At 30.7% G+C, this 24,453-nt stretch overlaps 1 protein-coding gene across 1 annotated transcript in view; it reads left to right on the forward strand.

The window, feature by feature from the left end:
• The first annotated feature begins 5,422 nt into the window (after positions 1 to 5,422).
• The window catches only part of LOC105216810 (protein sine oculis), a 36,815-nt gene continuing 17,784 nt past the window's right edge, over positions 5,423 to 24,453 (forward strand). Inside the window, exons 1-5 of the mRNA XM_054233388.1 lie at positions 5,423 to 5,884; positions 5,997 to 6,207; positions 6,367 to 6,494; positions 7,327 to 7,431; positions 9,650 to 9,705. Of these exons, the coding sequence (XP_054089363.1) occupies positions 5,576 to 5,884; positions 5,997 to 6,207; positions 6,367 to 6,494; positions 7,327 to 7,431; positions 9,650 to 9,705 (809 nt within the window). The 5' untranslated portion in view covers positions 5,423 to 5,575. The remainder of the gene's footprint in view (positions 5,885 to 5,996; positions 6,208 to 6,366; positions 6,495 to 7,326; positions 7,432 to 9,649; positions 9,706 to 24,453) is intronic.

Genomic DNA, 24,453 nt, shown 5'->3' on the forward strand with positions numbered 1-24,453 from the left:
ACATCGGATCTTTTTTAAACACCCTTAGAACACGAAGTTCAAAAATTCTAGTCTATGAACGCTCTGGTTAAAGTCTTAAAAGCTTTATTTTAAGTTATCAATTTGTTACATCATTTTAGAAAAGTGAAATCGGTATAGTTTACAAATATGATTGAGTTTAACTAGTTATGAAGAGTGCAAACCACACTATGTAGTCTTGAGAAATCAAAAAAAAATAACTCAAATTATATTATAGATTATATATTATATATAGATTATAGTGGATTATAGTGATTCGAGTTAGGGAATTTCAACTGTATATCTGAGCATACCCTCGAATCATCTCTCAAATTTCAAACGGTATTTTTCATTCCTCTTCTTCTTCTTTAAAGACTCTATAATATGCTTTGAAGTGCCACAATAAAATAAATGTAGAATAAACGATTTTGTTTTCTTTTCGTGTATTTCGCTATAATTTCGATTGCGAATTCCCAAAAGCTATTTGATGACGAACTTTCTTTATGTTCACATGCAATTTTTAGTATCAATCAACAACTGTTTTCCTTCAAATTTTATTACGTCAAACACTTGCGCTGACTTGAACGCGCGCAGACGATCGCATCAAATCACAGCGCATTACAACACGAACGCAATTGGATCACAACAAATCGTGGCAATAATAAAACCAACAAATATTGGCCAGCAATAACAAAAAAAAAAAAATAGATACATGTAGCATGTCGACTGGTGGTAATCGATCGGTATTGGGATCGGAACTTTTTTTCGTACACTATGAAATTTAGAAGTTTATACGAATTCAACGAAGAGTGTAATTAAGTTCGATTGCCGGCCGAGCTTTATAAACAAAATATTTCGTATGAAAAGTAAAAAATTATAATGAATTTTCTTTTTTCTAAACTTCAACTAAATACATAAACTCGTACATATGACGAGCCGTCTAATATTGCCTACAAGTCGCCGATTGTCGGCTTGCGTAGGTTCTATTTTCATGTGAAATTGAAATTGTATAAAGCAAGACGCTGAAAAGTGCAAAGAAAGAAAAACTTTGCGTTGGTATTTTCATTACAGATACACATGAAACTGAAAACAGATCCAAGAATATCTCAAATCACAAACAAATACAGCCACACGGCAAGTGTGTGCGCACAACAATAACAACAAACGGAAGAGCTCTGGCTATCTTGTACTCGTAGTATACTAGACCGATATGTGTTTATGTACACGTATTATAGAAAATGCGTAAACGTAATGAGAAACCAGAGCAGAAAGTTTAGTGTGTTGTTGCCGAGTGCATGTGTGTATATCTCATAAATTTATAGATATTTATTTATAAAAAATGTTTGGACTGTATGAATGCTTATGGAATTTAATATCAACAATATGAGGCCCATATAAACCAACAATATTATTTTTTATTAAAAATTTAAAAAATAATGAAAAAACAAATTCCAAAAAATTTTGAAATTAAAAATTAATTCAGAGTTGGTTTTCATTCAGAACCTTTTTTTATAATTCCAAAAAGATTGTTTGTTTTTTAATTTCAGAAAGATTTTTTTTTCAAATTTAGAAATTTTTTTTTTTACAAATTCGGAATTAATTTTTTTTTAATTTAGAAAAAAAAATTCGGATCATCGTAAAATTCCAATTGTTATTATTTTGGTTATAGCAGTAGAAAACATTCCCCTAACGTATTGGCCATGCACGCCCGACTACCTTGGGAACTTCAAGAAATCTTTTCCGGGTTGACATTTCTTCACCATCTAAATTCAGGTTCCTTCTGATTAAAAATACCCCAATGCCGTGAATGCAATGAAAGTGTTTTAAGATGCTCATCGGTATCTGATCAGTGCATAAAAAGAAAAAGACTAGGTCTTCGAAAGGATTTTAAAGATGAAGAACCACTCAAGATCATAAACATAATACCCAATACGATTTTCTTGGGATAAGTTGGACGGAATAATAAAAAAACAGTTTCAATATAATGATTAACCATTAAATACACATAAACAATTTTTTTCATTAAGAATGTTTTGGTAAAGGTTTTTCAGGATAGATCTCGACAATTTCTCAATTAAATAAATACAGAATGCTAATGTATTTATGTGGACTTCATTGTAGTGAATATTGTAAATTGTTTGACACATTAATCCGGACACTTACAGCATCTCAAAGAACTCAGAACATAGACCAATAACCTCAAATATAAATGTAATCTAAGAAAAATACTCAGGATCTCTTATTTTCTTCTTTTTATAGATATTTATTTTATAATATTTCCGACATTCTCAAAATTCAACACACTTTTCGTCATTTCTTTCACAAAACACTTTCTCTTTCAAATGCCACATTCTTCTATTAGTCCGATTCTCAACGCGCAAAAGTCAAAGTATCAAATTTTTTCATAAGCTAATGGAAATAAACACTTTTCATGTATACGTATGGTAGATACATTTGTATGTCTCTATGTATATTGATGCGATAAAATGTAAATAAAAATAACAGCCAATATAATGAGAATGGGATCGTGCAGCAGAGAGATCACTGAAAGTAAATACGATCTGATGATTTCTGCTTTTACACGAACGTTGTTTGACGCTACGATCTGTATTGCGTGGTGACCCCACAGAGCAACGTAACACCATGAGTTTGGTGTAAAATGAGGCAGTTGAGGAGAGTGACGTGCGACGTAGGTTGTGTAATTTTAGAATTCTTCTTAATATATGTATGTGTGGTTTTTGTATGAGTGGTTTATTTTCGAAAAAGTGTTTTGATTCAAGCGAATGTACGAGTAAGTGTATAAGAAATCAAAGAAAAATCAATTAAAAGAAAGCGAAAGCGAATCAAGTGTGAAAATGAGGGAGTGGAATAATGAAGAAGTGATAAATTTGGGTATTGTAGAACAGTTTTGTGTGAAATGATGATGATAGAAAAATGCCTTTATTGATTGATATTGATGAAAAAATAAATAATATTAAGAATAAAAAAATAATAATAATTAAAAAAAAAATAAAAATAAAATATTAAATAAATTTGTTAAATTAGATAAAATTTTTAAGAATTTAAATAATAAAAAATTTATTGAAAAAAAATTTAAAAAAAATATTTAAAATACATAAATTAATTTAAAAAATGTACAAAAAAATAAATAAAAATTATTAGAAAATTTTTATAATTTACATTTTTAACAAACATTTAATTTATTTTGCGTTTTAATTTCGAAACAAATTTTCAACTTCATAAAAATTAGTAATTTTTTATATATATTTTATTTGACTTTTTTTAGTATGATTTCCAATATACCAAAAATAATTATTCCATATTTTTTTTATACCTAAATATACACATCTGCCTACAAACATTTTGTTTTATTACACAATTCTTCATATGAGTTTATTTGCTTTGGGTTGTGAAGAATCATACAAAATTTTCCAGCCCAAAAGAAAACTGCTTGCTTTGATAAAAATGAGTAGAAATAACTCAGCGTGTTGCCACTTTTAATGAGCTGCAAGCAAATTAATAACCCCAATTTATGGGCGGAAGTGAGTTTGCAATAAAGAACTTAATTTGATTATACTAATGGCAAGTTAAAAACCTTAATTAGTGGAAAATTTTCATAATTTCATTAATGGAACAGCATTTGTAATGGAAATTGTTTTTCGAAATACTAATTTAAAAAGTGTTGCGCAAGGATGTCTTATGACTTTGTACAACATGATTTTGAACACGTAAACAATTAGTTAAAGAATATACTGGGTTCGTAAGAGATTCAAAAATTCCATCAAAATTTTTAAAACGATAAATTCAATGTACATTTTGAAAAAAACTTTATTTTAGAAAATTTTCAAAATAAAAAATGTTTGAAAATTAAAAATTTCGAAATTTAATAAATTTTTAAAAATTAGAAATTTTGAAAAAAAAAAATTATAAAATATTAGTTAGAAAAACATTATTTCTAATTAAATTTAAAAAAGTTTGAATTTTTTTAGGTTAGAAAATCTAAAGGAAAACAAAATTTTTACTGTTAGTATTAAAAAAATAGCGAAAATTATTTTTTTTTTTTAATTTCGAGCAAAATTTTCATAGCTATAATATTCAGACCAAACAAAATTTCGTCGCTCAACTTAAATATTTCTATTTGTACATAATGTGTACATACATTCAAAATATCAAAATATTTTTAAATTTTACATAATTAAACATTTGATTGCCTTATTTTCATGAGAGGAAAAATGCTCAAATTATCTGTAAACATTTGGTAATTTCTAAAAATGAAATACGAAACTTCTATTTATTGCTTATTTGTGTTGTGCCGAATGATCTGCGTTATTTGAGAATTTGCTGTTTGGCAGGCGGCCAAAAATTTTCGAAAGGCACGACAAATTGGTATGCACGCTCGCGAGTGAAAACAACACGCAGAAGAGTGAGAGCGCGAGAATAAAAACAAATAGAATGTTCTCAGAGGAGTGTAAAAAAGTGAGAGAGAGTGAGAGTATGAGTATAAATATAAAGTGAGCACGAATGAAAGAAAGAGAGAGTGATATAAATGCTAAACGTGAGAGAGATGAGTAGCAAAGTCAGCATTAACTTGGGTGGGAATTGCAAGAGAGAAATTGTATTAAATAAAAATTCAAATGACTGCAGTTTTTTTATTATTGGTAATTTGATGATCGAAATAATATTTTCTGAAATTAAATTTCATTTCATTTTTTGTTAGAATTTTTTTTATTTATTTGCCGTTATTTGAGATCAGCTGTCCGATCTGCGCTTTTTATAAAATAAAATAGAAAATAATATTTTTAAACATAAAAAAAAACAAAAGAATATTCAGATATTCTTTAAATGAGAGAGAATGAGAGAGTACTCTTTCTCTTCTGGCAATATCAGCTGTTCGTTTATGTGACTTTAGTAAACGTCTAATATAAATGAAAGTTTATCACTTATTGTTATAATTTTTGTATAAAGAGGACAGGTGACAAAAAATCGAATCCGTATTTTCCATATAATAACTGTACTCCAATTTATCAGAGAAAGTATCTTTGCAATATTAGTATAAATCAAAACATCAGGGAGCTAAAAAAGGCAGGTGACAAAAAAATTATCAAATCCGTATTTTTCATATAATAACAGCTCTCCATTTCATATTTCATATATACAAATCAAATAATGACTCAGAGAGAACTGTCTTTACAATAATTATTCTACTATAAATCGAAAAATCAGTGAAGTAATGGTACTTAACAGAGTTTTAAGTTGGTATACGCTTAACAATTCGGGGTTCTGATAGTTGCCTGAGTAAGATAATAGAATACTGGAATCAAAAAAAAAATGTTAATGGATGTACCCCGATTTTTGTGCTTAATATTTTTAAGAGAAATTAATCTTTAAGCTGGTTATTATATAAGTATTATGAATTGTTTAACAATTATTTTCTTCTCTTTCAAGTCCCTCGAAAACCGTAGCAATGCGTCACTTTCAACAGTAACTCGTGCAAAACGTTTTTTAATTAACGAAAAATTAAAAAAAAAGTCTGATTAAAGGTAGTGGATTTTAAAATAAACATAACAACAACAACAAAATGCTACAACATACCGCCACAGATTTCTACGATTTAGCCGCCGCCAATGCGGCCGTATTGAGTGCGCGTCAAACGCCACCATACAGTCCGACGGGTCTTATCAGCGCCGGAGCGGGTCTCAGCAATAACAATAACAACAATACAAGCAATAATAATTTAGATATGTTGGGACACAATGGCAGTATTATTGGACCTGGTGGCGGCGGTGGTGGCGGTGTACATATCGGCAATACGAATGGTGGCAGCAATGGACGTGAAACGTTACCCAGTTTCGGTTTCACGCAGGAGCAGGTGGCCTGTGTGTGTGAGGTGTGTAAAGGAAGGAATAAAGAAAAATAATAATTTTATATTTTTTTTATTTTTATATTTATTATTAATATTTAATTTAATTTAAATTTTTTTAATTATTATTTTGCTTTAGGTACTCCAACAAGCTGGCAACATCGAAAGACTGGGCCGCTTCCTTTGGTCCTTACCGCAATGTGATAAACTGCAATTGAACGAGTCTGTGCTGAAAGCGAAGGCCGTCGTTGCATTCCATCGTGGACAGTATAAGGAGTTATATCGTCTACTCGAACATCATCAATTCTCACCACATAATCACGCCAAATTGCAGGCGCTATGGTTGAAAGGTGAATATCCAGTAATTGTATTTGCTTTATGAGAGTTTGATATATATTTTTTAAACTCCATCTACTTTTTTTAACTTTTTTTAATAATTTTATTTTTCATTTTTATTAATTTTGATCCCTTCTTTATTTATTTTATTTTCAATCCATTCAAAATTGTAGCGCATTATGTGGAAGCCGAAAAACTGCGCGGAAGACCTTTAGGTGCTGTTGGTAAATATCGCGTTCGTCGCAAATTTCCACTGCCACGCACAATTTGGGATGGCGAAGAGACGAGTTACTGCTTCAAGGTGAGTGAGTAGTGCCTCTAAATGTGTGATGGTCTGTGTGTTGAATTTTGGGACTTTATTCACATATTGAGGGTAACTTTTTGAAATGCTGCCGCCACTAAAGTTTCTTCATATACATATTCGTATGTCCCTTCATTTGCTCTAGTTTTCAAACAAAAGGGGGAATGTGCTGCTTGAAATCGTAGTAGTGTCGGAACTTGTTCTCGCAATGAAGTAGCAACTTTTATCATATCCTGCGCGCATTTCATCATATGTGCTTTTGCAGGTTGTTAAGTTGAATTGTTTATCAGCAACAATTAAGCTGGCTTATAGACAACGGCTTGGGCAGCAGCTCCTGGGTGGTTCAGGAAACATATTTGCAGTGAAGTTTGCTACAAAAATGGCTTCATTTGATTAACTTATAACCTGCACAGATTGAATGGGGGAATTTTGAATTTATGTGCATTCCAACATGTATATAATTCATATTCAAGTTTTTGAATGACTAAGTTCTGAATTCAGAAAATATGGAATTTGAATAGTTAGTTGGAATACTATATATGAATGTATGCATTTGTGAACGAATGTGAATTTTTTGCACAGAGTGAATTGCTTAATTCATTACATGGTGAGAACATGGTGTTATTAGTATAGCGAGCAGCAACACAGTGAGTTAATGAGTATATATAAAAAAATATTTTTAAAAGAAATATGGAAATTTCATATCGAAAAAAATATATTAAAATTGAAATTAATAAAAAAATAAAATAAAAATACTATTATAACTTATTACACGCAAAAATATTTTTGTGAAATTTCATATTTTAAAACTATATATTTTCCATTCCCACAGGAGAAATCTCGCTCTGTATTAAGAGACTGGTACGCACACAATCCATATCCTTCCCCGCGTGAGAAACGTGAATTAGCAGAGGCTACAGGACTGACAACCACACAGGTGGGTACAAAATTTTTGATAATTTCAAAAATATGATATTTGCACTAAATTTGCGTGAGAATAATTTTAATATACTATTTAAAATTATCATAATTTTTTAATGAAAAATTAATTTTTAATAAATTTAATTTTCATAATTAAAAAAAAAAATAAAGAATACTCAGTTTTATTTTTTTATAATTTTAAACTTATTTTTTAATTTTAATTAATTTTTATATTTTACATATTAAGACATACAATTTTTCTATATGCATATTTACAATTTTTAAAACATTTTTGTAAATTATTTTTAGTTAATTTTATTAAATGAAAAATGCAATAAATTTCCAAATTTTTTATTTTATTATTTGTTAGTTTTATTAATTTAAATTAAACATATAATTTAATATAAAAATTAAACAAAATTTAATATTTTCAATTTAAGTTGATTTTTTAAATTTCAAATTTTATTTAAACAATTTTTTTCTGAGTATACTGAAAAAAATTTGTGACGTTTCAAAAAAAAACATAGCAATTAGTGCTAAACTATAAATATTTTCCATTTTCATATCGTATTTTTTAATCACTCAACGTAATTTATTTTCGCATATACACACGTACATACATACATATATACTTATGCTCACCTTCAGTGTTTAGCGTAATTTTCACATTTTTGAAATTTTAAAAATTTTCAATGTCAAAATTGCCACTATTTTCTTAACGAATGTACATGTGTATATTTATACAAAGATACATATGTATTTACGTATTTACATAGTATTTATGTGTTTGTGTAGCATTTGCTTTGCTTTGCATGAATTTATCAATTTCACCACCTAATCGTTCTCTGTTTTTCGCTTGAATGCAGCTAATTAAGTTGTGTTTTGTAACAAATGCCAGAAATTTGATTAATCATTTAGATGACCTGATTTAGAGTGAGTGTAAATTAGTTGAAAAAATTTAGAATTTATAATATTTAAAGTATACAAAACTAAAAATTAATATATGTAAAACATTAAAAATTAAGCTAAAAAATTAAAATATATCTCTCTAAATCTCATATATAGTTATTATATTAAAAATAAAAGGTAAATAAAATATATATTTCTAAGAATAAAATATTTTTTTATAATTAAAATATGTTTATTACGAAACAAAAATTTATTTATAGAAATTTTATATAACTAATATAATAAATTAAAAGTTGAAGTTAAAAAAATATTTTTTTTTATAAAAATAAACTAATTCGTTCAATTAAAATATTTTAGTTTTAAAGAATTTTTTCAAATAAAATTTGTTTTCCATAAAAATAATAAATCTAAAAAATAAAATGATGTAACCAGTTTTTTTAATGGCAATATAGTAAATATTGTCTTAGTAAAAATAAACAAATTGGTTTACATAACAATACTTTTTGGATATAAAACAAATTAAATTTATTTTTGAATTAAAATAGTTTTTTGCATTAAAAAATAAAATAAAATTGTTTACAAAAAATTTTAATTAATATTTTTTAAAATAAAATTTAATTCGAATAAAATAAATGAATCTTAACAAATTTGTTTAAAGAAAAAATTATTATACTAAAAACTACAAAAATATTCTTCATAAAAATATAAATAAAACTAAAAAATAAAATCAAGTATTCAGTTTTTTTAATAGTAAAACATTGTTTTTATAATAATGAACAAACTAATTAAAATATATTTTTGAAATCATAATATGTTTAAATTTAAATATTTGTAAATAATAATACTTTAGTTTATAAGAAAATTTAATTTTGAAAAAAAAGAACGAAAAATTTTTCTGAATAAATAATCTTAAATAAATAATTTAATAAAAATATAAATTTGTAAATAAGAAAATTTTTATTTTCAAATAAAAAAATATTCATAATAAAATATTTATAATAAATAAAATAACTTTGCTTTTATCATTTTTTTAATAAATCTTTTAAAATATTGGTTTTAATAAAAATAAACAAAACTGTGTAAATAAAAATATATTATTTATTTATCTTTTCATAAATAAAAAAAAAATTTTAATAAAATAGATTAATGGAAATATTTTTTTCTTAAATTGTAGAAAAATTTTCTTGAAACATTTTTTTTTATAAAAATAAAATAGATTTTAATGTAAATATTTTCTTCTTCAATAATAAAAAAATTTTCTGGAAAAAATATTTTTGTTTTAATAAAAACTCAGCAATAAAACTTATATATATTTTTATTTTCAGGTTTCAAATTGGTTTAAAAATCGGAGACAACGTGATCGCGCTGCCGAACACAAAGAGTAAGTAAAAGTATTAAAATAAAAATATAAAAAAAATTAAAAATTATCAAAAAATTAAGGACAAAAGCTCAAAGCAAGCGTTCTTATTTGTTGTTTTAAACGCATTATTAATTTTTAAAATTTGTGTATATAAAAAGTTATTTGTATTAAGTCATTACTTTGACGCTGCCGCGTTGCAACCCTGAATTGTGACAGTTACAGACATTTTAATTTTTGCAAGAAAAATAATATGCCAAACAAAAAAAAAAACAAAGCAATTTTTACATATGCAATTTTCAACTAAAATAAATAACCGTATAATTAGTGTCAGGGTTGTGAAAATATGTGAAAAACGATTTTTGGCTTTTACAAGCGAAATGCGTACGAGAGAGAGGAGAGAGAGCGCATGGAAAATGCGCTACAAGAGCAGATTTGCATCCGTGGGGCACTACAAACGGCATAATGACCTTGGCAATAAGCGATATACCGAAAAACAAAAAACAAAAAAAAAATAAAATAAAACATAAAGCTTTAATTACAAATACAAATGTAGAAGCGCTACACACCCCCGCATGCAGCCGCCAAATGTGTTCGCGCTGTCACAAAAACTATTCATTTTCATGAATTTGAGACAAAACAGCTTTTTGGACAAGAACAAACACAATCACAACAACAACAACAACAATAATTATAGTGAAACAAATAATAATAATAATAATGTCAAGCAAATAACATTGCACGAGCTTTGTACGCGCTGCTGGTGGCCATTGGTCAGTCAGCTGCTGCTTCTTCTTCTTGCTGCTGTAAAATTTCATCGGCTGAAACAGCAGCATTTTTTTTTTGATTTTTCATTTGATTTGCTACTTCATTTCATCTTATCCACGGAAGTGTGTGTGTGTGCGTGCGTGTTTCAATAAAGTCCTCACATTTGTCGTCGATTTTTCAAAATCTGAGTGTCAGCATGCTATGAATTTCATATTTCATAAAATATTATCTAAAATCTTGTTATATTAAGTGAAATATGATTTCTTTAAAATAGCCAACAAGCATATTTTTAATTTCGCATGTTTCAAATAAATGAGCAATTAAGTGTGGATGATATGAGCGCAGCAGCTGTTGTTGGAAATTAATGGAAAAAATAGACGCGTTGCAAAATTAGGTTATTAATTAATTTTTATGACTTAAATGTATACGTGCATACTATAACAGTTTCCAAAAAAATATTGACGCATTGAACACTTTGCGAGAAATTCTGTGAAAATTCGGTGAAAATGCTCAAATTTCAGAAATTTCTACTAAAGATTGGTTATATGCAGATTTGCTCGATAAATACTTTGTAGGAATTCTAAGAACTAATATATAATTGATTTTTATATGTGATTGATTAATTAGTGCTTTAAACTAAAAAATGGAAAATTTCACGAAACAAAATTTCAGATTCTCAAGAAAAAAAAAACTTCATATGAATTTTGAGAACTAAAACTTAATTGATTTTTATATTTTACAAATTTAACGGCAAATTATTTTCAAAAATTAAAAAAAAAATCAAAAATTTTCAAAAATTATTTTCAAAAGTCGTACAAATTTGGATTTGGATATTATTTCCAAAAGCAAAAAAAAATTGTATCAAGACTTAAACGACACTGTCAGCATCTCAGCTGTCAAACAATTGAACCATTTTGTCAGTTGTTGTAGTATTTATTGAGTGATGTTAGGTGCGGTCCTTGATAATGACTCTAATACTTATTTTTAACATCATACAACCAATTTAGAACTTGAAGTCTAGACTTTCATACTATTATAAAGAGGAAAGATTTGTATGTATGTTTGTAATGAGTAAACTCAAAAACTACTGTACCGATTTCAAATTTTTTTTTTCTTTCACCATTGGAAAGCTATATTCACCTCGAATAACAAAGGCTATATTCTATTGCTAGAATCTCAACTTTCTGGAAATAGTTCCCAGGTGAGGGTATCAAAAAGACTTCGTGATGGAGAAACTTAATCTCAAACTGAAAATCCTCTTTCAAGTCATCCCTTCTCTTCTCTTCGCATCGCAATCGATGCATTTTTTAATTTTCCTCACTTTACTTTTTTAAAATGAACCCAAGCAAGAAACTGGAAAGTACATACATATTTATGGGAGAGTTATAACTTTTGAAATATTTGTTTAAACCTGTGCGAAGCCGGGGCGGACTGCTAGTCAAGTATATATTTTGAACAACCTTGCTGAAATCTGAAAACTACTTGAGTTTGTGTTAATATTTAAAATAGATGCTGTTGTTGTAGACTTAGTGATAATTCTTTTGAGTATCTTATTGGATAGCTTACGAGAAGGGAGAAGATAGATTAGGATACGTTAGATGCAAAGCCTGATCATCGCCTCTGGTGTCGCGATGGATTCCAGATAAAGGAGGGACAGATAAAGGTACCGGTCCATTGTGATGCCAAAAGACTTCTGCGTATGGATCGCAAATAACACCGTTACGTATCGCCGAAGTACCTTGAGCTTTTCAAAAATTGTATGAGGCGGCTAATATCTATTCCGGCAAGTTCGCACGGTTCGCCAGAAGTTATGGTTACCGAGGTGTTTCAACCTCAATGTTGTGAACAGTGTAGGAGGAAATGGCTTGATCATGTTTCCATCTAGCCTTCGTTCATAAAGCTATGACATGTCTATTCCGCTGTGTCCAGTGCGTACTCCAACTATAGCGGAGGGTGAACCTTTTTGAGTATAAACGCATAGTTCCACCGACCTCTTGCGTTCCACTTTGTGCCAAAAGGAACTCGCAACCGAGCAGGTTTTAGTTATAAACCAACGTTTGCTAAGTTCGCGAGCGGTACATCGATCCAGTGCTAGAGCATAAGAGGACAGCGAAGCACCGACTCGTTCCCAGACGGAAGAAGTACGTTTGGACACATTTTAAAGAAGTTTACTTGTTTATAACTATTTTTTTTAACATTTTTGGCATTCCATAAATGTTTTTATTTGAAAGTGAAATAATTTATTAATCTTCGGCTCGTCTTAACCTTAAACTCTTCGATCAAAGAAAAACTCAGTTAATTTGGCTTCATTTACGAAACAGGTAAACCTCGGCGGAGATTCAAAAGTATGCAAGATTTTGCTCATAACCTCTAATACATATATTAATAAATTGGCCTTGAATTTCGAAAGTTATGTTAAATTACAATAAAATCCTAGCAGCTCATCTTATAGAGATACAAAATTTCGAGCTGAAATTATTATGTTTCCAAAACCTGATTTAAAATTTTTGTTCCATTATCTTTGAGTTTATTTACTCATTTAAGTCCTTACGGCACACTAAAAGAAACGAGTTAGTCACCAAAACCATTCTCACTACTTTAGAGTTTTCGAAAAAAAATCACAAAAATACCTCTCACTTTCCTCAACCTATCAACATAATTTCCATTCCCATGCAAATGCTAAATAGTTTTTCCCTTACCAAATATAAAATTGAAAATTTCCCTTTTAATATTTATTTAAAATCATCTAAAACATCTGCTCGCTGCTGCACATCTAAATCAATATTTGCAAAGTCCGCGCAAACATGTGTGCGGAAAAACAGCAAAAAAAATATGAAGAATGATGATCAAAGATCGCAAACAAAAACACAAACAGTGAAGAATTGAACAACTTGACTTCGCATTTTGACGTCCTTTCGAGTGTGCGTCAAACAGATCCGACGGCAATGATAAATATGTATGCTCAAGAGCAAATGCATAAGTACACTTAAAGTAATTGCTAATATGTACTGTATGTACTCGCTGCTTTTCGTATTGTTCGCTGAGCGAAGAAAGTGCACTTAGCGGCCATTTTCTTTGCATTTTATACGCTATTTGTTCGCGATGTCCTGATGGAGGTCAGCAACAAAAAGCAGCGCTGTTGATTGATTGTATGTATACTTGTGTGTGTGATTTGCTTGGTTGATTGACTTCCTGACGGCGCTGTTTGCAGGCCCTTCAGTGCACTTTTGTCAGCTTGGCGCTATGTGGCGGTACTTGTTTGACACAAAGCAGTGTTTAGCGCCGTCTTTTAAGGGCGGCACATTTAATAAGCAAATTTGTTTAGTCGAAAAAACTATTTATTTAATGTAAGCAAATATACATTTTTTCTAAAATATTTATTTTTGTAAATATTTTTGAATTAAAATCTGATTTTAAAAATTATAAATATTAAAAATATATATATATAAAACAAATATTTATGAAATATTAATTTTATTAAATAGATAAATTTAAAAATATTGGCAAAAAATTAAATTGAAAAAATTGCTCATATATGAACAAGTAGAAGAATTCAAGGCTCTACAACTTCTCGACGATTTATTCTGTATATTTTGTTATTAAAATTTAATATAAAATATTAAAGCATATTTATGTATTACTATAGTTACAACACTACCAAAAATTACTTAAATCTTCCTCCAAACTAACACATTACGAACTTTGGCTCCCAAAAAGCACAAATAAGCAACAAAAACTTTAAGACAAAACAAACAAAAGCACGCACACAACGCATATTGGATATCGAATTACCATTTTGTCTACGTTTTTAGCAACACTTATTAACAACGAAAATACATACATAAATATGTATATATGTACACACATTGATTCATAAAGCATACACATTAGCAAGCAATAAAGTAGAATAAAAGCGAAAATGGCCAAAAAAGAGTGGCAACAGTAGAAGTTTGTTATACAAAAGTTGACTTCCAGGCACATAAACTCACTTATTATACATATACTTTATTGCTAAATATGTACATATATGCATATAACTTTTTGCAGTCACAGTTCGAGTTTTTGTGTCAGCTTCAATATGACTGAATGTCCTTTACAGTTGTTATTTTATATAGTATATACTGGCTTTTAGAGGATTTCATACATAAATATATGTATGTATCTATGTGTATACATGGATATAGGTTAGTTTCGTAGTGAAATGTCAGTATTGTACTCATAATGACGTTCTATCAAGTTGGGTAAGGCAAGGGAACTCAATTGAAAAGGACTACCAAAAACTCATAAAAACTGGCAATGTTGTCTACTAGCAAATGCTAGTACTTTTTGATTTTTTACTGTTATTAGCCAATAGTTTCCGGATTAAGAATGAATAGTAAATGAAAACTTTAGCTTTGTGCTTCTCAAATTCCAGTCTAATCAATCTCTGAATAACGGTTGAGAATTTTTTTACGATATACATATATTTTTTTATTCTGTATTATTTTTTAGGCTGTAAGGAAGGCCTGTGCAGTTGAAGAGTATATATTATATATTAATTATTAAATGGACAAAGGTTAAATATTTGTCTATTACTTTTATAACCTATTTCTATTTCCGAAATAATCATAATTTTTGTCACTAGTCGGACCTATTCTAAAAAAAATATTTCTAAATCTATAATTTTTATTAGATTTTTTTCTCAACAGTGGTATATGTAAGTCCTAGACATAGCATTCGGTTCTCACGCTCTCAATGTTCTCGGTACAATGGCCCGGCCTCTTTCTATACAACTGAACTTTCAGATTCTATTACATTAACAACTGTACCCAGAGTATATAAGCGTTAAATATATCATCGGTTCATTTGAAAAGCTTTAATTTGGGTTTGAATCTCGTAATAGATCATTAAATTCTTGAGAATGCATAGCATAGGATAACAGCTCTTAAAAGCTTTAAATTAATATTTTTCAAATAGGAATCAGAATATGATATATATATAATATTTTGTAATTGAAATTTGGCTGAGTGCTAGAACATGAAGAGGAGAATTAAAATATGTAATAAAATCAAAAAGCACTTATGTCGACTTAAACCGTTATTATTTGTTACCACAGATATGATCATATTGTAAGGGAAAACCTCTATATGTTCATTATAAAAATGATTTCAGAGATGCCACTCTGAAGAGATTGAGTTTATTGCTTTATTTAAATTCAGTTCTATGCAAAGCGAAAATGGTACACAAAACGTCTTCCGCCACATCATCTTTTCTGAGGCTTTAAAGTAGATAGGGTGTTCATAGATATAATAAGTTATGAAGAACATGATTGGGGTTTTTATAATCTGTAACTTAAGGGGTTATAGACAGTTAGAATTTTCAAAAAATCGATTTTTTTTATATTTCATTTCCTTAATGTACATATATTTAAGAATACACACAGAAAATTTCATATCGTTCCGGTGAATATTTTCAAAGTTACAAGCAAATGAAAAATTTGAAAAGGCATTTCAGAGTGCTTTTAAGTACAAGGTCCAAACTTTAAACGCGTTTTTCTCAAAATGGTGTTTTCAAAGTCGGTGACCAACATTACTCGAAAACGGCTAGACCGATTAGTCTCAAATTTTAACACGACCTTCTTAAATATATTTCTTCTCTCCGATAAATATTTTTTTTTTTATAAACAATTTAAGGCCGAAATTTCGGTGAAAAATCGATTTTTTTTTTGAGAAACCGCCATTTTGTCAAAAAATTTTATTTTGCTTATTCCTTCGATTAATTACTAGATTTAACATTATTTTAACGAAATCTGTTTGGTTTTTTAATTTCGGATGATCCAGTTCCGAGATATAGTGGTCACCGCAAAACGTCTTTTTTGAGAGGAGCTCCTGGAGATCAGCTGTAGCTCTTTTTCAAATAAATATTTTTACTAAAACTAAGTCTTAAAATACATTTAAAACATACCATAATATGTGTATAAGTTTTTGGATCAATAAATTAAAAAGTTTTCTCAGAAAAAATTCTGGAAAATTCACTTTTTTTCGGCCGTCTAACTGTATATAACACCTTAAGGTAATAATGCCAATTATGTTATCGACATACATAGTTATATTATAGTTTGTGAAAATGTTGTTAAAAAGTGAAAATGTTACCCTGAACTTCGAGTTTACTCCATTCACTTCTATAAAACTCGACATGGCGCCCACCAGTTGAATTTTTCAATTTTTTCTTTTCTCATATTTGTATAAATTCACCTTGAAAGTATTCGGTTTTCATATTTTTCAATAAAAATTCCACTTATTGCTAAATTCTGTTTCATCTGAGAATATTTTAGAATCTATCACCATCAAGGATAGTGTTCTGTCAACGATGTGCTCTCACTAACGAGCTACGTAATAAGCTACTTAAATAATATTGAAAAGCGAAAATCGATTGGAAAATAATTTCAAGTGGTTACCTTTGGAACTATATATATATATATATATATTTGGCGTAGGAACCGCTTTAAGCGATTATAGCCGAATCCACCAGAGCGCGCCACTCATTCCTCCTTTTTGCTTTTTGGCGCCAACTGGAAACACCAAGTGAAGCCAGGTCACTTTGCACTTGGTCTTTCCACCGGAGTGGAGGTCGTCCTCTTCCGCGGCTTCCTCCAGCGGGTACTGCATCGAATACTTTCAGAGCTGGAGTGTTTTCTTCCATCCGTACAACATGACCTAGCCAGCGTAGCCGCTGTCTTTTTATTCGCTGAACTATGTCAATGTCGTCGTATAAATCGTACAGCTCATCGTTCCATCGTCTGCGGTATTCGCTGTTGCCAATGTTTAGAGGACCATAAATCTTGCGCAAAACCTTTCTCTCGAAAACCCCAAGAGTCGTCTCATCGGATGTTGTCATCGTCCACGCTTCAGCGCCATACATCAGGACGGGAATAATGAGCGACTTATAGAGTTTGATTTTGGTTCGTCGAGAGAGGACTTTACTTTTCAATTGCCTACTCAGTCCAAAGTAGCACCTGTTGGCAAGAGTGATTCTGCGTTGGATTTCAAGGCTGACATTGTTGGTGTTGTTAATGCTGGTTCCCAGATAAACGAAATTATATACAACTTCAAAGTTATGACTGTCAACAGTGACGTGGGAGCCAAGACGCGAGTGCGCTGACTGTTTGTTTGATGACAGGAGATATTTCGTCTTGTCCTCATTCACCACCAGACCCATACGCTTCGCTTCTTTATCTAGTCTGGAAAACGCAGAACAAACGGCGCGGTTGTTGCTTCCGATGATATCAATATCTGGTACTACAGACAACCATATTTCGGGCCCCAGCGAAGTCGATCAGCCTCAGGCCGTTTGGCGATGTTTCGTCATGGAGGCTGAATTTTCCGACTGTTGTGCCAAAGACACCTTCTTTACCCACCCTGGCGTTAAAATCGCCAAAGCACGACTTTTACATCGTGGCGGGGGCAGCGCTCATAGGTACGTTCTAGGCGCTCATAGAAAGCATCTTTGGTCACATCGTCCTTCTCTTCCGTTGGGGCGTGGGCGCAAATCAGCGATATGTTGAAGAACCTCGCTTTGATGCGGATTGTGGCAAGACGTTCATCCACCGGGGTGAATGCCAGGACTTGGCGACGTAGTCTCTCTCCCACCACAAATCCAACACCGAATTTGCGCTCCTTTATATGGCCGCTGTAGTAGATGTCACAAGGACCCACCTTCTTCCGTCCTTGTCCCGTCCATCGCACTTCTTGGACGGCGGTGATGTCAGCCTTTAGTTGTATGAGGACATCAACCAGCTGGGCAGAGGCACCTTCCCAATTAAGAGTCCGGACATTCCAGGTGCATGCCCTCAAATCATGATCCTTAGTACGTTTGCAGGGATCGTCATCAAAAGGGGGGTTTCTCATCCGAGGCTCGGTGTTTGTTTTCATTGGGGAGATTTTTTTTATGTGGTGGGTCCCAAGCCCTACGCACAACCGCACAAGCGGGCTTCGCCTTCTCACTTTAGCTCGCCTCCAAACGGATGTCTGTTAGCTACCCAGGGGATACTTGGTCTAAAACCGGAAGTCGTGAGCTGCTTGAGTCATATGCAAAAGAATCGTTCCTGGCCACTCCCAAGTGAATGGCAATCAGAAACTTTCCTCACTTGCGTGAACTTCTACATATGACCCCATCCCCCCTTTGGAACTATAGTTTAATATAATTCTCTTTGATATAAATATTACTCATATTTTTTAGGAAATATTTATTATTACAAACAAAAAGTCATAAGAAATTATTTCGAAACTTATTTTTCTAAGAGCATACTATCCATTTGAAAACACTAAAATCATCGATATAAACAATATGAAAATTATACAGCCTTAAAAGTAAAAGCTTATTAGTCATTAAATGAGTTTAAGCGCTTTTAGCGTAATTAAGCTCGGCTAAGCGCCAAGCAATGTTTTGTGGGTGGTCGCGTGCGCTGGCCATTTTTGGTTTTAATAAGCTTATTTTCTCAATGTAGCTTTATTCGCTGACTTTTTAACATGTCTTTTGTGCATGTGTATGTATGTTTATACATAGCTGTATGTATGTGTGTAGTATATAATACTTTTTGTATTTTTCTTTACTTCATCACAAACAATTTTCTTAGCTGAATGAAGTTCAAAATTCATTGACGAGGAATTAATTCATAAATGTGTCGTTAAGTAGTTGTTATTGTTTTGTTGCCACGCCAGCAAAGCGTCGCTCATATAAAATCTGTAGATATTTGGCTCCGAAGCAACTTGGCGCTTAAAGAAAGTTTTTTTTTATTATTTATTTTTGGTTGTGTGCAAGCAGCTTTTTACTGTTTGTTTTTTTGTTGTTGGATTGGCACAAGTGCATTAGCTTGGAAATATAAAAATTAAATACACTTGAGTGGTTTAATAATAAATGATCGTCACGTGTTCGTACGTAGCGCAACAAACAAGAAGAGAGAAGCTGGAGAGTTTTCAATTTAAAAGAGAACGAAAAAAATAATTAAAAAATTAATGAACATGAAATGAAAAAGGTTTCAAAGATCGACTTATTAGCTGGAAGCCTTTGAGAAATATTTCTTAACAGCAATAACAATGATTATAAAAATCTTTGTATTATATATATACACCATTAAAAATAATATTTACATAAAAACAATAAAAATATAAAACTTGAGCAGAGCAATTATACTAATGTTGACGAAATATACATCACATACATAGAAATGAATTTATGATCACTGAGCACATCACAGCCTCAGAGTCAGAAGTAGCTTAAGGGCGCTTGAACAGCACAAAGCCGGATCACGACAACAACATGCCACCCTTTATCGTTAAAGTGTTAATCTTGTCACCAACAGACAATTTGCAGCCATGAAGAACATGTGGAACGCATAACTACAAAAACAACAACAAATGCATATATACATGTTTGGAATTTGACTTACTTGCAGCGCAGCAAACAAACATACAAACAAACGTTGGAAGAACGAAGCTGCGTGTGACATTAAAACGCAGACGAAACATTTAAGCGCATAGCCAGGCAATTTGTAATGATCTGTTGCAGCATAAAAATGTTGTAGACCGCATATACATACAAACATACTTACATACATACATATAGAGAAGAATTTATATGTAGGAAGTTGCACTTGCCACAAAATGCCATGGCATGCCAATGTGGAGGGGCACACCAAAACACTGTTGACTGTTGACTTCTTCGAAGACTGTGATGTTGTTTGTAGCAGCGAAAATAAATGCTTGTGACATAAACAGAAATAAAATTAAGTTCGACAAAAACAACAAGGAGACTGTCGAGGCTGCGGTAAATAGTAAATATGTATATGTGGAGCGGAGGCTTGGACGCAAATTATATGTGAAATGCAGATTCTGTGCGCCTGAGTCTTAAGCCTAGACAATTACAATTGAAACCCACAGAAATTATATGAAAAGTATTTTTCGAATCTTTAAGCCAAGCTTCGTTAACAATTTTATTTTTCATATTTGTACTTCGTGTTATCGATGATCGGCTGTAATTGTAGATTTTTATATGCCATCACCAACAGCTTTTTAATGTTATGCACAAACAATAACAACAACATGAGCGAAATGATCATCAGGCAAAAGTGTGTTGTGTGACGATTAATAAAGCGAAAACAACAACAACAACTACTACTACAAATGTGACAAACAAATGAGCATGCAGCACAAACGAACTCATGAAACATTAACAACAGCCACAACGTCGCCAGACAGTATCCTCCAAACATGCCACTTCCCCACCTCCTCTGCGAATTGCGATTGTAACCACAAACACCACAGACGCAGCATGCATCCTTGCTTCTTCTGCATTCACCAACGATAAAAGGAATGCTATACCTTGCCACTTCCAAATGACTGCAAAAGAATATGTTTGTCTGTATATATGTATGTATGTATTTCCATACAAAACTACACACATTGTTGGAGCAGCGCTTTGGTGTTCAACTCCAACTCGGCAGCATTGCTGTACGCGATCGCCGAGACAATCACACCATCAGCGACATTAACAATCAACAATCGCCAGTCGGCCAGTCATCCAGCGGTCAACATTATCCGCTTAAAAACATTAGCAGCCAAGCAGCAGGAACAACAAAAAAGCCAACAACCACAACATAAGCAACAACTGTAATAATCTTTGCGTCAGCGTAAATAAGATCATAAAATTCAACACTTAAAGAGTTGGGAGGACAACAGCAGAATACTGTGGCGCGCTTTTGAGGTTTTTTGGGAATGCAAATAATACTGAAAAAATAATTAAAAAAAAGTAAATAATAAATAAAAAAATAATAATAATAATAATAAATAATAATTATAACATGTAATAAAAAACTTAAAAATTTAAAACAAATTATTTAAAAAATTAAAAATATTAAAATATAAATAGAAAATTACAAAAAAAAAAAAATGAATAGAAATTAAAAAAAAATTAAAAATAATAATTAAATTTTTAATTTCATAATAAAAAAATTTAAAAAAATTAAGATATAAATAAAAAAATAACAATTATTTAAAAATATTAAAATATAAATAAAAAAATAACAATTATTTAAAAATACTAAAATATAAATAAAAAATTACAAAACAAATATGTATAGAAATTAAAAAAAAAACTAAAATAATAATAAAAATTAAATTTTTAATTTAATAATAAAAAATTAAAACATATGACAATTAAAATAAAAGTTAAGAACAAAAAATTATGAAAATGTTAATAATTAAAAAATTATCATAAAAGTTAAGAACAAATTATAAAAATTATAAACTAACTAAAACTAAAAAGATATAAAAATTAAAAACCAAAAAAAAAAAAAATAAAAATATAAAAACTAAAAAGATATAAAAATTAAAAAAATCATATTATTAAAAGCAAATAATATTCAAAATGTTAAAAGTATAATAAAATAATAACAAAAACGAAAACGAAAATTATATGAAATAATTAAAAATATATAAAATTATAAATTAATAAATGATATTAATTAAATAAAATTTTAATAAATAAATAAAATTTAAATAAAAATATTCACTTAAAAACCCTAATTTAAGAAAAATTTAAAATTGTTTTGAAATTTTTCGGTTTTTGAATTTTCGAAAATTATATTAAAATCATTCGTCGACATTTTTCAGGTCTGTTAGTACTGTCGAAAAAATTTTGCACTTTTTTCAAAAAGATGATGAGATGAGTCCTTGAGCTTCTTATGCAATTAATCTATATCGATTAAAAATCATTGTAAAACATTTCGGAGTAAACTAGGAAAATAGTATCGTGGGGTTAGAGCCACTTTTTGATATGAGTTCTTTCAGTGATCTGTGAAATCCGCTATAAACTAGTACTATTGTCCTAGCAATACTAAAACTCTTTGATGATCTCTGTAGTACAACTTTGAAAAAAATTCAGTCAGCTCTAAATTGAGATTCAATTAATTATGAAGAAAAATTTGTATTATGTTATGGCACCACTGTTCTACACACTTGTAAAAAAGCCCCAATCAGCTCGACGCTTACACGCTAGTCAACATAAACATGGTATACTGTTGAGAAAGCCACCAACAGCGGAGCAGCATACAGTGACTGCGGCTTAGAGACAGAAACGCAGACTAAATAAACTGAGCCAAGTACGCGCCGGGAAACTCATCAGGAATTTGTCAGATACGAGACTAGAGATTAGCGTGCGACAGCAATGAAATAACAATGCGTATGCGATGCGCAGACAGACAGACAGAGAAACGATCAGTGCTGATAACACACATAGTGACACGCATGATGGGGGAGGCGGTGTGCCATTGGTGGAGCTGACCAACGACAATTGTGGTGTCGAAACTGCTCAATAACTGGTGTGTATGTGTGTGATGTGTGACTGCGAGAAAAAAAAACGGAGGATCGGCGAGTCAGTGGCGGTGGTCCAGTGCAGTTGGCAACACATTATGACATACATACATATTTACGTTGTTGTTGTTGTTGCGCTGCAATGTGAATGCTGCTTGTCCGCGTCTCTGATGCTTGATAGTGTCAATTGGCTGTGAAATATGACAAATGAGCTGTGCGTGGCCAGACTGTATGTCTCCAATGCTGTTTAAAAAGCGCATGCCATGAGTAACTGAATTTGTAAAGTGCTTTGTGTATATGAAAATATGTATGTACTTTTGTACATAGAGCGTTCATTCAGTCGATCTCTATTTAATGTATGCAAGTCGCAAAAGAACCAGTTTACAGTTGGTTAGAAAAAAATCACGTTTCATTTCAGATGTGTCACAATAAAAGCGTCTAACGATGACATAAAATGACAATCGTTGACAATTGGCGTTGATGCGGGCACAAGACAGATCATTAATATTTCTTATATGTATTTTAGTATGTTTGCATAGATAAAGTTATTATTTAGAATGTTAAAGGTTCGCAATTAAAATACTGTCGGTCATTCATTTATTTGCAGCGCATTTAAGACAATAAGCAAATTTTATTTTTGTTTGACTGTAGTAAATTTTAATTATGTAATGATTTTTATATGCAACAACAAAGCATCCGATTACTTGAAATCGTAAATAAAAACTTTTTTTGCTTAACAAAAATAGAAAAAATCTTTGTTCTTTGTCGCAAAAAAATTTTTTTAAATGCTGAATTTTGACTAACTGTTAAGTAGTTTTGACAAATGTTTACCGCGTTTTCGGGTTCCTTTTTTTTCACTGTCCACCGTTAAAAATTATCGCTTTATCAATGGTTGCTTCAAAGCAATTGCGAAGTTATCTCAAAATTTATTGCGTAATAATGATAATAACTAAAAAATGTTAAGTTTTTAAGAAAATTAATTGCTGTTTCCTTGAAAACATTGGTTAACGGTTGTAAGAAAGTTGAGTCACTTTATTGTTAGGGAGGATCAGCATTTACCTTAATTAAAGGAAAGGATAAGCTCGGGTGGAACCGAACATTTTATGCTCTCGCTTTTTATTGATGTAATTTTTTAAAGATAAGATAATTTAACTCATATGTTAGGCATTAAGTCCAATAGAATAACAAAAATATGAGGGCTGAGGTAATTCCTGAACCGTTTTCATTTATTTCCACCATCAAGGTACACTATAACCAAGCCTATACGCTAATTTTGCTAAGATATCTCACTTATTAACCGATATATGCGGAATAACTTTGAAAAACAATAATATATATGGGAGCTAATGGAAGTTATATGAGCCGATTTTAATAATTTCCCCTGAATTACAATAAAATATCTGAGAGATTTAACGATATTTCGGTGAAAAATTACCCTTAGGCACTAAGTTCTTAATTTTCGGTATCCGGGGCCTTAAAAAGTTATAGTCTGATTTCGAAAAATTTTCCACAAGAGAAGCCACAGATGATATTTAGTCTTTATGTAAAGTTTTATTCCGTTATCTTTATGGGTTGCTTATGTACATATATATTATAAAGTGAAGGAATCAGATGGAATTCAAAATTGAGTTATATGTGGGAAATAGTCGTGGTTGTG

Source organism: Zeugodacus cucurbitae, chromosome 6 (genome assembly GCF_028554725.1).
Source record: "Zeugodacus cucurbitae isolate PBARC_wt_2022May chromosome 6, idZeuCucr1.2, whole genome shotgun sequence".
NCBI lineage: Eukaryota > Metazoa > Arthropoda > Insecta > Diptera > Tephritidae > Zeugodacus > Zeugodacus cucurbitae.